The sequence below is a fragment of the Corvus kubaryi genome, unplaced genomic scaffold, assembly GCF_017639235.1.
Source record: "Corvus kubaryi isolate FWS band 111438036 unplaced genomic scaffold, C.kubaryi_AGA036_p1.0 37398, whole genome shotgun sequence".
Classification (NCBI taxonomy): domain Eukaryota; kingdom Metazoa; phylum Chordata; class Aves; order Passeriformes; family Corvidae; genus Corvus; species Corvus kubaryi.
In genome coordinates, this window is record NW_024581137.1 from 44,097,734 (window position 1) to 44,112,870 (window position 15,137).

General features: G+C 39.0%; 1 protein-coding gene across 18 annotated transcripts in view; it reads left to right on the top strand.

The window, feature by feature from the left end:
* Positions 1 to 14,695, top strand: part of SVIL (supervillin) — a 129,703-nt gene extending 115,008 nt beyond the window's left edge. For all 18 annotated transcript variants that reach the window (XM_042042977.1, XM_042042967.1, XM_042042968.1 and 15 more), the window contains 16 exons: positions 1,063 to 1,218; positions 1,981 to 2,117; positions 2,654 to 2,801; positions 2,926 to 3,071; positions 3,894 to 4,069; positions 4,169 to 4,313; positions 4,782 to 5,058; positions 6,704 to 6,855; positions 7,996 to 8,101; positions 8,919 to 9,126; positions 9,942 to 10,075; positions 10,742 to 10,897; positions 11,301 to 11,444; positions 12,178 to 12,299; positions 13,125 to 13,280; positions 13,408 to 14,695. In XM_042042977.1, coding sequence (XP_041898911.1) covers positions 1,063 to 1,218; positions 1,981 to 2,117; positions 2,654 to 2,801; positions 2,926 to 3,071; positions 3,894 to 4,069; positions 4,169 to 4,313; positions 4,782 to 5,058; positions 6,704 to 6,855; positions 7,996 to 8,101; positions 8,919 to 9,126; positions 9,942 to 10,075; positions 10,742 to 10,897; positions 11,301 to 11,444; positions 12,178 to 12,299; positions 13,125 to 13,280; positions 13,408 to 13,494 — 2,450 coding nt within the window. In that variant the 3' untranslated portion in view covers positions 13,495 to 14,695. The remainder of the gene's footprint in view (positions 1 to 1,062; positions 1,219 to 1,980; positions 2,118 to 2,653; positions 2,802 to 2,925; positions 3,072 to 3,893; positions 4,070 to 4,168; positions 4,314 to 4,781; positions 5,059 to 6,703; positions 6,856 to 7,995; positions 8,102 to 8,918; positions 9,127 to 9,941; positions 10,076 to 10,741; positions 10,898 to 11,300; positions 11,445 to 12,177; positions 12,300 to 13,124; positions 13,281 to 13,407) is intronic.
* Positions 14,696 to 15,137: the final 442 nt, after the last annotated feature.

Below are 15,137 nucleotides of genomic sequence, written 5' to 3' on the forward strand. Positions count from 1 at the left end.
AGTACCTATAGCCACCTCCTGTATATAGGTTTAATTATTTATTTTTAGCACAGTCACCTTGTGGAGAGAGAGAGAGAGAGAGAGAGAGACACGATGCCTGCAGGGTGTGCAGGGTGAGGACAGGAGATCAAGGAAAGCAGATCCAACTTTGTCATGCTGGGGTGAGAACTGGCAAGAATAGATGCACTTTTGTTAAGGTACACTGGCCTCAATTTTGGGTACTAATTTTCTCTCAGAAACTGGGATTAGCCTTCTTGCCTCCTAACAATTAATTTCCATAAAGTATCAGTGCTTTGTGGCAGGGCTTATACAAGGTGTTTTACTTGTGAAGTTGCTTTCTCCTGACAATCAGACAGGCAGCAAAGACATCATTGTAAAATGTATTTAAAGATTTGTCAAGCTACTCTTACATTTTGGAGTACAAGTTTTCCTTATTACATTTGAGTAAAGAAAGATCATCTTTAACTATTGAATGCATTGATGAAAATATTAATTATATATGTAATACTTAATTGCCATCTCATGAGAAGGATTTCCCTGAGTTATAAATTCATAAAGTGTGTTGTCTTTGGTCGAGCAATTTGTAGCCAAGAATTTGGGCTGTAAGTTTACAGTAAAACATGACTAAGACTCTGAAGTGTAAATGGGTGTTGCATCACACTGTCTCAGCCAAATTTTAAGGGAATTACAGTTAATTAACCTTGTCTCTGTGCTGTCTTTTATTATTAATGACTTATAAGGCAGTGAAGATCTATACAGTACTTCACGAAACATTGGGTAGGATGTTTCCTAGCAAAGTTGGTATTTCTGTCAAATAGCATAATTCTGACACTGACAGTTTACTCTTGGATGATATCTAGAAATTTAGGTAATCCTAAATCCACAAATCTTTTGGGCTAGTGATTAATGAGTTCAACCTGGCTTTGCTGTTGCTATGGAGAAGAAGAAAAACTGAAAATAATGGGCAGCAATTATTTTCTTAATGCAACAACCAATTTTTAAATATAATTTTGTAATTTTTGTGTCTGTCTGTCTTTCCTCCAACTTCTTTTTATGTACAAGTGTCTACAAATTCAAATTTCTCAGAAGTAGCGCTTGCTGGCCTGGCAAGCAAAGAGAACTTCAGCAACATTAGCCTGAGGAGTGTTAATCTAACAGAGCAAAACTCTAACAACAGTGCTGTGCCATACAAGAAGCTAATGCTCCTGCAAATTAAAGGTATGCTGGAACTGCTTTTACTTTCCCTAAATAATAGGCTGAATGTAACATATGGGAGATGCTACCACATTTAGATGCTTAGCTTGTTCTAGATCTTCAGGTCAAGATTTATGTCCAAAACCTGAAAAAATAAGTGATAATTGTGTAACAAGTTAAACCTTACAAATAGGTTTGCATTGAGGCACTGTTGTGTGTTTCCCAAGGAGAAAACAGAATATTTCAGAAATTCTGGCTATCTCCTGTGGAAATTTTTTAACTGTCCCATTCTTCCAGTGCTCAGCATGACTTGGAAGTGATGTGACAGTGTTCTTACTCCACTTCCCCTTACAGTGCATAATAACATATCTGATTCTGCAAATAGCTAGGTTTTGGAAACAAAATTCTTAAAATTCCTGAATTCTTAAAACTTTTTATTGCCTACAGAAATTGTGCCATAACTTCACTTAAGCAAATGTAAAAGGTTCTGGAGTTTCGCTGCTGTCTGCCATTTACTTAATTCATTTATTTCCAGAAGGACACAGAGTTGTTAAAGCAAAAACAGGAAATAATAGAAATATTAGTTGATAGGAGACAACATTTATTTTGTTTCCTGTTAGTAAACTCTTTTTCCACAGTAGTAGTTTTTAATTGTTCTTAAAATGTCTGTTTCCACATATTTTGCTAAGTGTGTTGGGATTGTTTGTATTTCCTTCAAAACAAATCAGGTGGTGGCACTTGATAGTGGTAGTTGAAGGAATACAATTAGCTTTCTTTTCTCTGTAGGAAGAAGACATGTTCAAACAAGATTAGTTGAACCAAGAGCCTCATCACTGAACAGTGGAGACTGTTTCCTGTTGTTAACTCCACATTTATGTTTCTTGTGGGTAGGAGAGTTTGCAAATGTCATAGAAAAAGCAAAGGTCAGTACTATTTTATTATTTATTTTTAGAAGAATTGCAGTGTATGTCTCTGATGAAATTGAGCCTTGGTGCCAATTCTCCCAAAAACTGGCATGTAACTTACAGTCCGTGACAGGGAGAGATGCAGGATTCCTGAAAATCGGTTTTAGGTCATGCTGTCAAACTACCCACTCCTACGTCAGCTGTCATTTAGGTCAATGAAAGCTGACGTAGGAGTGGGTAGTTTGTGAAGCTGCAAGAGAAAAAAGGATATCCTCAGGATACAGATTGAACTGAAAAAAAATAGTCTGAATTGCAGGATGTCCTTTTTATTCCCATGCCCACTGAGATCAGTCTTGCTTTAAGGCAAATGAAAGAATGAATGCATTTCTGTAACTTTTTTTTTCTAGTGTCTGTTTATTTAGTGCAATAAATAATAACCATTTCTTCTGCTATTTGCTGTATTATATCTCATTTGCCTTCTCCCTGAGTAAGAATATTGCACAAGTATTCCAAAGACTTAAGCAATCCTGTTCAGATAACTGTTAATCTCTTAGGCTTCAGAACTTGCAACTTTAATTCAGACAAAGAGGGAACTTGGCTGTAGAGCTTCTTATATACAGACTATAGAAGAAGGAATAAATACCCATACCCACGCAGCCAAAGACTTCTGGAAACTCCTTGGTGGACAGACAAATTACCAGTGTAAGCATTGTTATAGTTACAATATCTGATGCTCTATCACAATAAGATAGTAGAGTCAGTTCTCTTTAGTAAAGATAGTTGGATGTTAATTTCTTTTGGGTTTTTTGACGATCTTTTCCTTAAGCCGCTGGAAGTCCTGAAGAAGATGAAATGTATGAAGCCGCAATAATAGAAACAAATTGCATTTACCGCCTCGTAGAAGATAAACTCATTCCTGAGGATGACTACTGGGGAAAGGTGCCAAAATGTACCCTGCTGCAACCAAAAGAGGTATTGTGCCACTTACTGCTCCTGTGGTAAGTGCAGGAACATGCAACTGATTATAACTTTCAGTAATTGCAAATGCTTGTGGAGAGGATCACTGAAAACTGGATCCTCTGTGTTTCTGAAAGGCTTCTGAGCGCTTTGCTGTCTAGACTGTGCTGCAGGTCTCAAGAAATTAGTTCACGTTATCTTTAAAGTAAAATACCATTTTAGGAAGTATAAATCTTTGTGTCTACAGTGGCTTATTCCAGAATCATGAAATGCAAAACAAGTAGCCCTTTGGAAAAACAAAACAAAATAAAACCTGCTTTTATTTCTATGCCTAGCAGACTCTTCCTCTTCAAACAACCATTTCACCCATCTAAGTCGGAATGAGAGCAGGTTTCTAAAATGAAGACACGATGCATTTTCTTGAAAGTATTGAAGTCACTCCCTTTTTGCCTATGTTGTGCGTTCTGTCAGCCTTCCATGGCTGCAGGACAAGGCATAGGTTTAAATGTCAGAGAAAGCTGCTGAAACTGACAGCAATCAGTCATGCAACAGAACCAAGTTTTTAGCAGTAAGAACTCTCTGATCTGCTAGTGACTTTAGCCACCTAAAGATACACCTCACAGCATTCCCCTTACTTGCTTCCAGTCATCCTCAGAAACTGGACATCGCAATGCAGACCGGTGCCCTGTCCTTACTTGCATTTAGTGCTACTTGTTAGTGTCACTGAGGAAACTCATATTTGGAGGAACTTCTGTTCAGCACAAGGAAACTGGAAGATCAGGGTATCACCTAACCTAATAGTAGGTTGATTTTTTTGTTGTTTGGGTTTGGTTTTAGGTGCTGGTATTTGATTTTGGCAGTGAAGTATATGTGTGGCATGGAAAGGAAGTTACTTTAGCACAAAGAAAAGTGGCGTTCCAGCTGGCAAAACACTTGTGGAATGGCACCTTTGACTACTCCAATTGTGATATAAATCCTCTGGACCCAGGAGAATGCAATCCCCTCATACCCAGGTATTGTAACTCGAATTTAGTCTCATTGCAGATACTTAGTTTTCTTGCCCTCTTTTCACAGTGTTTAATTTGATCTGTATCTTTTGTTCCCTTGCACAGAAAGGGACAAGGACGCCCAGACTGGGCTGTATTTGGCAGACTCACAGAACATAATGAGACAATACTGTTCAAAGAAAAATTTCTTGATTGGACAGAACTGAAGAAACTCAATGAGAAGAATTCTAGTGAATCCCTTCACCAGAAGGTGCATATAATAAGCATGCTAGGTATTTCAAACTAGATGACCTAGTTGGGATTGCAGCCAGGGAAATTTGTGTTCAAAGATCCAGAGCACTTTCTTTATTTTGTGGGCTTTGACCTAGGGGCCAGAACATCACTTCCTACAGCAAACCCACAGAGTTGTTTTGTATTATTATTTATATATTACATTATAATTATAAATATATTTGTGTGTATTACTTTTATATGTTATATATAAACATATTAATATATTATATATTATGTATTATTATTATTATTATTATTATTATTATTTATATATGAGCCAGGCAGCTCAGTGACAACTGCTGAGGTGGCTTTGACAAGGCATTGAACGATGACAAGATATTAAAGTACTGAAGTGTGCAGGAGTCAAAATGTTTGACTGGAACTGTGGGGCCAGGAGAAAAAAAAGCTATGCTCAAAGAAATCTCTTCTCTGTGTTTTCTGACAGGAAGAATCCAGATCTGACTCTAAACCATATGATGTCATGCTAATGGTAGCTGTGCCTCAAACAACTGTGGGCACAGTCTTGGATGGAATGAATATTGGCCGGGGCTATGGACTTGTAGAAGGAGAAGATGGGAGGCAGTTTGAAATTATCACTGCCTCTGTGGATGTCTGGCACATCCTGGAATTTGATTATAGTAGACTGCCTAAGCAAAGCATAGGGCAGTTCCATGAGGGAGACACTTATGTGGTGAAGTGGAAGTACATGGTGAGCACTACAGGTTAGTGAACAATTCCATTTCATCCTCCTGAAACATGCAGAAGTGCAGCTAAAACTCCTGCTATTAGTGGTGAGATCCAGACCTAGATTTCTATGGATATGAGACAGTTTGAAAGGTTAGGGATGCTAATTTAGCCTCCCTAGGTCATTAAAAAATAAAGCTTTTTATTTTGTTTAAAAGAAAGCAGTAGGAAATAAAAAAGTTAGTTATTTTTGATACACCAAATGTAATGCTGTCCATCTCTGCTTTTACCCAACATTGGTGGTGTACATGTTCACAGGACAGCTCGTTAAGCCAAATTATGCCCACAGCTTAACACCAAAATAACTAGGCAGCTGGACTAATGGCTGGGGTCTGAATGTCTTGCAAGAGAGGTAGGCTTAGCAACAAGAAAAACCTGGGTAATGGAGATCAGTAACAATGACAGGAAAAGCCCTTGCCAGCTCATTGCCCTTGCTGTCCCTTCTGCTGCTGCTGGAAACTCTTTGATCTGGATTTCAGGCTCAGCAGTGTTCCAACACAGAGCCTGAGAACAGCAGGTAAAGGCTGATAACCAGTCAGCTCTGTAAACCCATTGGAACTCTCCCTTCTGGCACTAAACTAAGAATAGGTGGCTTTTGTGGTAAGTTAAAAACAAATAGTCTAAAACTGATTGTTCCAAATAGCAGTATATTAAAATCAGTTGAAAGCAGTGTAACAGTTATACAGCTTCAGGCTTTTAGCCAAAAAAATGTAGGTAGGTCTTAGTCAGGATCCTTGAGATCAGATACTGGCAAATCCAAGAAAAATATAAAAGCTTGTAAGTCTTGGGAGAAGTGGGTAACACTAGTACTGAACTGTAAACAGACTTCTAATCCAAATGGATGAAAACATATTCCATCACTCCAAAAGAGAATAAATTTTTATGTAGGAGGCAGTACTTTTATGGACTAAATGTACAGATTCCCATAAATTTTAGAAGTGGGTAGTGGTCTGATTATTCTCAACTTGAAAAAAACAGGATGCTTTCTCCTAAGTGTTTCAGTTGGATGCTGCTCAGCGCTGCTGGAATCAAGGCAGATGTTTTAATATTTTTTTTAAAAATCTGTTTTCAAACTCTTGGGGTTTTTTTAAATCTTTGATTTAATTAAACCTGTTTATTCCCTATTCACTGGAAAGAGTGAAATATTCTGTAAGTGGTTGTGTTGTTGAATTTCACTTGCTGTAAACATTATTTGCTTATCATAACAACTAAATACTGATTGTTAAGGGAAAAAAAAAAAAAGCAGCTGCTCTCCTGCTGCCAAAGAACAGTGTGTAATGTGGAAAATGAGCCATAATGCACTCTTCTGGTAACATAACTGGACATGCCATTTCACATGCATATTGGCTCAAGTGCTGTCTCCAGATAGTACCAGGTCTTTCTACATCTCTTTTTCCAGCCAACACAGGCATCTCTGCCTGTGGGCTTACATCCACCTGAGGAGACAATGCCAGCTCTGCACAGGGACACGCTGACTTGGAGACCTAATGTTCCTCCAATTGCACATTTTTTTCTTTCCTGTTCTGGATGGGATAGTGCTGAGCTGGCAGATGGGATTAAACCATGTGCTGTTTAAACCTATAGCCAGAGTACTTTCTTCAGCATGTGCTCTCTGTTTTGCAGTTGGAAGCAGACAAAAAGGAGAGCAACAAGTACGGGCTGTTGGAAAAGAGAAATGTGTGTATTTCTTTTGGCAAGGAAGGCACTCCACAGTGAGTGAGAAAGGAACATCAGCACTCATGACAGTGGAACTTGATGAAGAGAGAGGAGCACAGGTGAGCTTCCTAGGTGGCAGACCCGGTAAGATTCGCCTGTCTGGGTAGCTGCTAACAGTAAACAGGAATGATCTTTTTCGCCTCCTCCCTTTCTGTGTTCTTGCCATTACAAATAGTCAGACCTCAAAATTACTTTTGACATTATTCCAACTGCCAGAGATCCTGCTTCTAAGGATATTTCTGGAAAAGGGTGGAGGAGAAGGTGGTCTCTCCCATCCCTGCAGGAATAAGTGAAGCACAGTTAGAGAGATTCATGCCTTCCTTTCATGTTCAGATAGCAGGACTGTCTTCCTAGCGCTGAGGAGAAGCACTTTCTGTAGGCCAAGGCAAAAAAATACATTTGAAATTTTCAATTTGCTTACTCTCTAATTACATATTATTGCATTGTTTGCAGAGATTCTAGCCAATGCAGATGCAGCTAGCTTGAAGCTGAGGACAGGCTAGTTTGCTTTGTCTTTAGGCATACTTGGGCTTTGCTGTGGCTTCACTGTTACCAGCATACAAGGTGGGAGGTTTAAAGTTAGTTTCTGTACCTTGATCATGTTTTTAGTTTTTTAACAGCAGCATAGAAATGACAAGAGAGACAGGAGTTCATAGAGGAGAAATATAAGGGCCCTTGATCAAGAGTGTGAGAGTCTCTGCAACGTAGCTGATTTAGGAACTGGCCATACCAGTTTCATTCTCCAAATGCAATGTTTACTGAGCAAAGAACATGCATGTTATCATAGAAACCAGTTTTACAGCAAATTTTGAACCTACTTCAGTTCCTATGTTATCTCCATATTGGTTTCAGTGAACATAGGTCAAGGTGGACAGGTTCTGTAAAAATTCATAAAATTCAAAAAATGGTTAGTTTAAACCAATTTAAATTAAAGTTCATTTGGTATTCCATTATCCTCTGAAACTCAATTGTTAGATTCCAGCTGGAGGTTTCTTTTAATATCCAGGTCGCATATGGAACCCATTGCATGCTGATATATGGTAATTTAAACAATAGTCAGCAGTTGTAAAGTAGAAGGAAAGCCATCTTTGTGGGTGGCCATAACTATATAATTTTTAGTAATCCATAGAGACCAGTTTTCCTGAGTCTGTATACTTGCCTTATTTTTTTTAATGAAGAGTGGTGCTTTCCATTTCCAGGTACAAGTGCTTCAAGGGAAAGAACCACCATGCTTCTTGCAGTGTTTCCAAGGAGGGATGATTGTGCATGCTGGAAGAAGGGAAGAGGAAGAAGAAAATGCACAAAGTAAATTATTGTTAGTTAAGAGTTTCTGCCCCAAAATCCTTCTTTAGCTGTTGTGGAGGGCTTTGTATTCAGTCTCAACTACCATAGTCTGTAGAAAGGAAAAATTAATGCCATGAAACTCTTGAGACAGCTTTGCAATGCTTTGTTTCAAGGCAGTCTTTTTCTTCTTTGAGTTTAAAATGGATTTTGTCATGCTAGAGCATGCTGACTTGATTGTATTGATGCACACATAAATTGTTTTAGTTTGGTTTTACTTAAGCCAAGTGCTGCTTTAAAGTATGTTCTTTCCTACACAGTCTGGGGAAGAAAAGTGTTTTTATGAGCAGTTCTTCTGCTCCAAAGAAAGCTCTAAGCTTTTATTACCCAATCACTGCTTTTTGTGACATATTCCTTGAATGCGGTAGTTGAGGTAGGAGAATTTCAATGGAAGTGTAGCTTGGAGATGTTCCAGTTTTCACTTGACTGTGACCTTATGTTCCTAAGGTGCAGAGGGGAAGAGGAGTTGAATAGGAGGAATACTGTGTTTGTTTCCCTTCTTCATGATATGAAAGAGCAGAACTTGACTTTTCTGCTGTTAAACTCTTCAGCTCTCAATACTTGTACTCCTGTAGCAAGGTTTCAGAAGGCATCTTTTCTGCACAGGGTTTCTCAAGTAGTGTTAGCCAGACCTGGTGCTTAGCTAGTTATTCTGTGGCAACGTAGGCATGCAGTAGGTGAAATTCATCCAGTATGAGAACAGCTGTTCCAGAGCAGAGGTTTTGAATTTTCAGTCCTGTGTGATTTTATAATAGTGCTGCACTGTTCCTGTCTGCTCCAGGTGATTGGAGGCTTTATTGCGTGCGAGGAGAAGTTCCCAGTGAAGGAAACTTACTTGAAGTAGCATGTCACTGCAGCAGCCTGCGTTCTAGGACATCCATGATTGTCCTCAATATCAACAAAGCTCTTATCTACCTGTGGCATGGCTGCAAAGCACAGTCCCACACCAAGGATGTAGGAAGAACGGCAGCCAATAAAATAAAAGAACAGTGAGTGTCTGACCTATATTTTGGACATGTTTATATAGACTACCAATTTACTTAAAATAGTCTGACTCAAAGAAAATTTGAAATAAACAAAGCTGTCCTCTCAGTACAAATGCAGCATGTGCATGCTTGGTGAGGAGGAGGAGTGAAGGTTGGTTGGTTTGGGAGAGTGGAGAAAACTCACATTCTGTAATTGCTTTCACTGGAGATCAAATGCATTTATTAATAGACTCACAGAATGGTTTGAATTGGAAGGGACCTTAAAGTTCATCTAACTCCAACCCTCCTGCCATGGGCAGAGATACCTTCCACTAGACCAGGTTGCTCAAAGCCCCATCCAACCTGGCCTTGAACACTTCCAGGGATGGGGCATCCACATTCTTCCTACTGGACTAATTACAGTTTAAAAAAAAGCCGTTTTCCATTTGGAATGAGATGCTAAACATCTGAATAGCAAATTAAATTGCATTTGATAGGAGGATTAGAATCCAGCCTTGTGAATAAGGAAGAGGAAATTAATTTGGGAAAGCATGCAAGGAGGACAGCAGCAGTTACAAAAGCAGGCAGTGAGAATCTACTGAGAACTCATGCGAGTATCTTCTTCACTCTGGGAATGGGATCCAAATGCTATGAGAATAGCTGTTGAAATTCCCTGTCTTGTTTTTTGATAATTTTTCAAAGTGCCTATGTTGACATGAGGTATGCAACAAGCCTGTAGGGTACTTTTGGGTTCCACTAATGCAAGTGGCCAGCAGGTTTGTGTTAGCTGTGTTTGGGGCAGGAACGCTGAGTTCACTCTCTCTCTTTGTGTTTTGTAGGTGTCCGCTGGAGGCAGGGCTGCACAGCAGCAGCAAGGTGACAATTCATGAATGTGATGAAGGGTCAGAGCCCTTGGGATTCTGGGACGCATTAGGGAGGAGAGATCGGAAGGCCTATGATTGCATGTTGCAAGGTAGACCTGCCTTCCTGGATTTGGCACTCACATTTTACTTTCCTGGTCTACGGTGTTGTCAGATTTAATATAAAGTTTTTGAGGAACTTCTCAGTAGTTGAGTTGATCCCTTTAGAGAAATGCTTCCAAAAATCTTACTGAGTTAAGTAATACTTAAAAATAGAAGGAAAGTGCTGGAAAACCAAGTGTTTCATTTTGTTCTCCCCTGCTTCTGCTGCCCCTCTGTATTCAGGCAGCACAGAGCAATAGTTAACACCGTTACCAATACATTTAGATTCCCCTCTGAAGGGATTTAGGAGGCAGTTCTGCACACATTTTTGTCCAGCCTTTGCTTTGAAACTGCCAACAAAGGTAGCAGGGGAATTGATTTACCAAGTGGAAAATCTGTCAGTTAACTCTGAGATGGGCTTGCTTCATTTAATCTGCAAAACAGCCGGTTATGAAATGGCTGATGGTAACTAACCAGGATAAGATTCAGACTGATGGCAGCCAGCCGCTCAGCTCAACTTCTTTACAGCTGTTGCTAGTCCCTCAAGACATCTGGTTGTCTCTCCTGATTTTTCAAACTCAGAAAATTTACAGCTACTTTAAAAGTTTATTTGTTAGTTTTTACAATTAACTCTGACATTTGCTATTGTGACTCTTCTTAATTTTTGTTCTTTAAAGATCCTGGAAAGTTTAATTTCACGCCCCGCCTGTTCAGCCTCAGTAGTTCATCAGGAGAATTCTCAGCCACCGAGTATGTTTACCCTTCAAGAGACCCTGCTGTCATCAATTCCATGCCATTCTTGCAAGAGGATCTTTATACTGCCCCACAGCCAGGTATGTGCTTTAAAATACTTAAGTGACAAGAAAACAGATGACTGTATCCTGCATCAGGCAGTGTTTCAGTAATTGTAAGCACTTTTAACTTGATTTATCACAGGAGAATGTGTGCATGTGATGCTTATACAGTATTAAGCAATAACAGTAATTTTTCCATGATAAAGATGCTGAGAAATAATCAAGTATGTATGTATTCCAGAGGCTTGCTGTAAAAATACATTGTTTATATCTGAGAATCAAACTCCAGCTGAAGTTTAGCTGGATGATTAACAAAAGGGATTGGTAAACTGTTAAATGATCCTACTGTGATGCTGACAAGCATATAAGAATGGGGTTTTTTAGGGGATTGCAAGAACTAGTAAGTGGCTGATGATGGATTTGTTATTTTCTGACTGTGCAGCACTCTTCCTTGTTGACAATCACCATGAAGTGTACCTGTGGCAAGGCTGGTGGCCTGTGGAAAACAAAATCACTGGATCAGCTCGAATCAGGTGGGCTACAGACAGGAAATGCGCCATGGAGACGGTGCTCCGGTACTGCAAAGGTAACAGAGTGCTGTGCCTGACTGCTCTGGGTGTGTCATACCTGTCCATGCCTTGCTCTCCTGAGCTGAAAGGTGCTCCCCCAATATATCGTAATATATTGTTTATTGTAATCAATAAACATCAGTTTATTTGAAGATACATTCTCCACTCTTTTTTTAGCAAACCATTTATCTAGTAACAGCATTGTTCCCAAATTGCCAAGATACTCTGCTGACTCAACTCTCAGTGGAAAGGCTTTATTTATTGTGTTACACCTCAGAATAACAAGTTAACAATTTAACCATTCTCATTTAAGCCTCCAAGCTGAAGCTTAGTTGATTGCTGGCAGGATACTTCTGCTGAGCATACCAGAAGGTTTCATTTACCTGAATTTGGCTAATTTCAGACCATCACACTCTGCTTACTCTATTCTGTTTTTGTAAGATAAGAAAGGCATTCGGTTAGAAGTAGCTGTTGGGGATTTTCAGCATATATGTTTTAATCTTTGCAGTCAGCTATGGTAAAAGGCAGGTGTAAGAATACTGAAAAACATGTTAAAAGGTCCCATACTAATTTTAAAAAAAATCCTGGAAAATTTATTCTTTCTGCCTTAAACTGTTTCAGCTTTTCAGGAAAAAATTAAATACTCTTAGAAGGTAGCTTTGGATAGTGGGTGAGATTGCAAAATATTGTACTGTTTTTAATTTCTCTCTTTTTTTTTTTTTTTTTTTTTTGTATTTTGACTGTTTTTAGGAAAAAATGTAAAGAAGCCCCCAAAATCCTATCTAATTCATGCCGGCCTAGAGCCTCTGACGTTCACTAATATGTTCCCAAGTTGGGAGCACAGGGAAGACATTGCAGAGATCACAGAAATGGTAAATCTTTTCATTGCATAGACTGTCTCCTATTGCTAGTAACTGTGTCTTGTGTTGTCAGTAACACTGGTTATTTGTGCTCTCAGGCCCTAAGATGCAGAGGATAAACTTAGAAACCACAGTTTAGGAGTCTGCAAAGGAAAAAAAAACCACCACCACCACCACAGCTAAATTCTGACTGGGAATGTGTATATCAGAGGCATTCCTGCTCCTTTTTTTCATGTAACTTCTCATAGTTTGTTTTTTGTTGTTAAAAACAGGAGGAGAGTGTTATCTGAATCATCTCTTAGATGTGCTAGAGTTTGAGCTTAACAGAATAGCTGTTTCAGTCATGCAGCAATGTGCAGTTCTGGTCTGGTCTCCAAATTCGAAGTGCAGGAGAGCAAAACACCTCTGAAAGGATCAGCTGGCTCCAAGGGCTTTGTTACTGACTTTCTCAGCTGGGATGTGCAGAGTTCACAGCCAAATTACATGTGGCTGCTTTAAAAGCTTTCAGTCAAGGGGTGTCTCAACACAAATGACATCTCCTGTTTTGTAAGTCCTCTGCAGCCATCCTTAGTAGAAAATGCTCGTTTCATGACTAAACACAGATTTCAGCCTTACACTGAGATTCTGGAAATACAGGAAGTCCTTCTGCGAAGTGCAGACCTGTTTTTAGCTGTGAAATTGTTGTAGGGGAGGGCTGTTGGCCTGTGTGCACACCTGGACATATAGCTTTGTGCTCAGGCCGGGCAGGTTATCCTGTGCCATCTGCAGATGGCCATGGGCACAGGTGATGGTTTCAGCATTGTGATCCTGTTCCCTGTTTTCCTTTTCTCCTTCCAGGATGCCGAAGTTTCTAATCAGATAATACTTGTAGAGGATGTGCTGGCCAAGCTGTGTAAAACAGTGTATCCATTAGCAGATCTCTTAGCTAGGCCTCTGCCTGAGGGAGTTGATCCACTGAAGCTTGAAATTTACCTTTCAGATCAGGACTTTGAGGTAAGGAGAGAAGAGGTGCACTGTTACTCTGTGCATCTCTGTCTAACCATGCGGGGAAGTCATTTGCTGATCGTGCTACTTAATCAGTTATTTTTGCTAATAGCACATCCTCTCATTTTAAACGCAGGTTGCATTAGAGATGACAAGAGAGGAGTACAATGCACTGCCATCTTGGAAGCAGGTTAACCTGAAGAAGGCAAAAGGACTTTTCTAAGCTGTGTTTAGGGGAGTGAGCACTAAAGGGATGTCCACTCTCACTTTCTATGTCCTTTAGAAGAATCGTACCCTACATTTACAGAACAGATAAAAATAATCTGAAGTTATTAGTGACTACCTATCTGGAGGTGTGTAATATTATAAAAGGCCAAGAGAACTCTTTGAAAATGGAATTCAGTTTTGACTCTTAAAGGCAGTGTGTTTAAGCTCCATTCTCCTATGCACTTAAACAGTAGTTTCTTGAGCTACTGCTGCAGGTGTCCTTTGGCTATATACAATACTTGCCATTTTTGTTTTTAAAGAAGTTCTCTTTGTAAAGTGTTATTTTGTTAGTTTGTGGATTACAAAGAATTTATATTTATATAAACACATAGAACAAGTATGTATTTAACAATGCAATATATATTCACTTTCAAGACTTTCATGTCAAAACTACAGAAAAGTAGCTGGATGGCAGTTGCTTGTACTGAATTAGCTATACCACCAATATGTATCTCCTTCGCATTCTGAAGTTTCTCTTTGCAATAGTTAATGAATTGTTCTCAGTGCTGCTTCAGGTGCTAAACCGAACAAAGCGTTTGTATTTATAGCATGGATTTCTTGAGAAACTATGCGAATCAACCTTTATACTTTATTATCCAAAAATGTATAGTGCCTTGGTTTTTTGTGTACAGTTTATATACAAAAAAAAAAAAAAGATTGGTCTGCATTTTGAAGATGGCTTAGAACGGTCTCCTATGTTACTTTTATAATAGTAGAAATAAAAACATCTCAGTTCCTAATACTTGTTGTAAACATTAAACATGTCTTTTGTGATATAAGAACCGAAAGTAAAAGCCTCTGAATAAACTTGTAGCAATGCTCTGACTTGTCATTAATTTGTACTGTAATCTGTACTAGGTCATTGGAACCTTCCATAACATGGTATTTTCTCAAAATATTTTAACCTTAGATATCTGTGGGTATTGTACAGAGTTATAATTTGAGAAGCAGATAATGTAGAAAATAATCAATGTATGAGATAAAATTAAGTTGGGCAACACTTTAATGCTGAATGTTGGAACTGTCACACAACTCCTGTATCCTTTGGGTTTCCCTGTTTTATATATGAAACCAAAATTATTATGCTGGTTTTCAAAATTTGGAAAAGTCTTTTCAACCTTTGTGCAATTGGGAGTAAAATTTGAACTGAAAATAAACATTGTGTCCATTTTTTCAATAAGCACTGAAGTCAAAATTGTTTTTACTCAGTTAATTAGGACATTGAATAGAATCGTCAAGTAAGTATTTGCTATTGTTTGAAATGTTTTTCAGGCATTTGGCATTTCTGTAATAAGTTGTATGGTTCTCCTCTGGTAGCCTAGTGGGTTTCACATTTTCATTCCTGGCTGCATAGCTTTCCTTCTGCCCTGCAGCCATTCAGAGCTGCTCCTGGCTTGGGGTGGTGCCTGTCGCTGCTCTTGTCATTCTCCTAGGCCAAGCGACTTGAAGTGGGATTTTTGAATGTGTGAGGTGTGTATTTCTGCAAGATCTGCAGTAAGTATTGCTCCACAGTTAAAGTGAATCTTGTTTTGACAGATGGGTTGGTAAGTTGTAATCAAGCTTTTAAGTAAATGAATTAAAAATGTAGAAATACGCAAG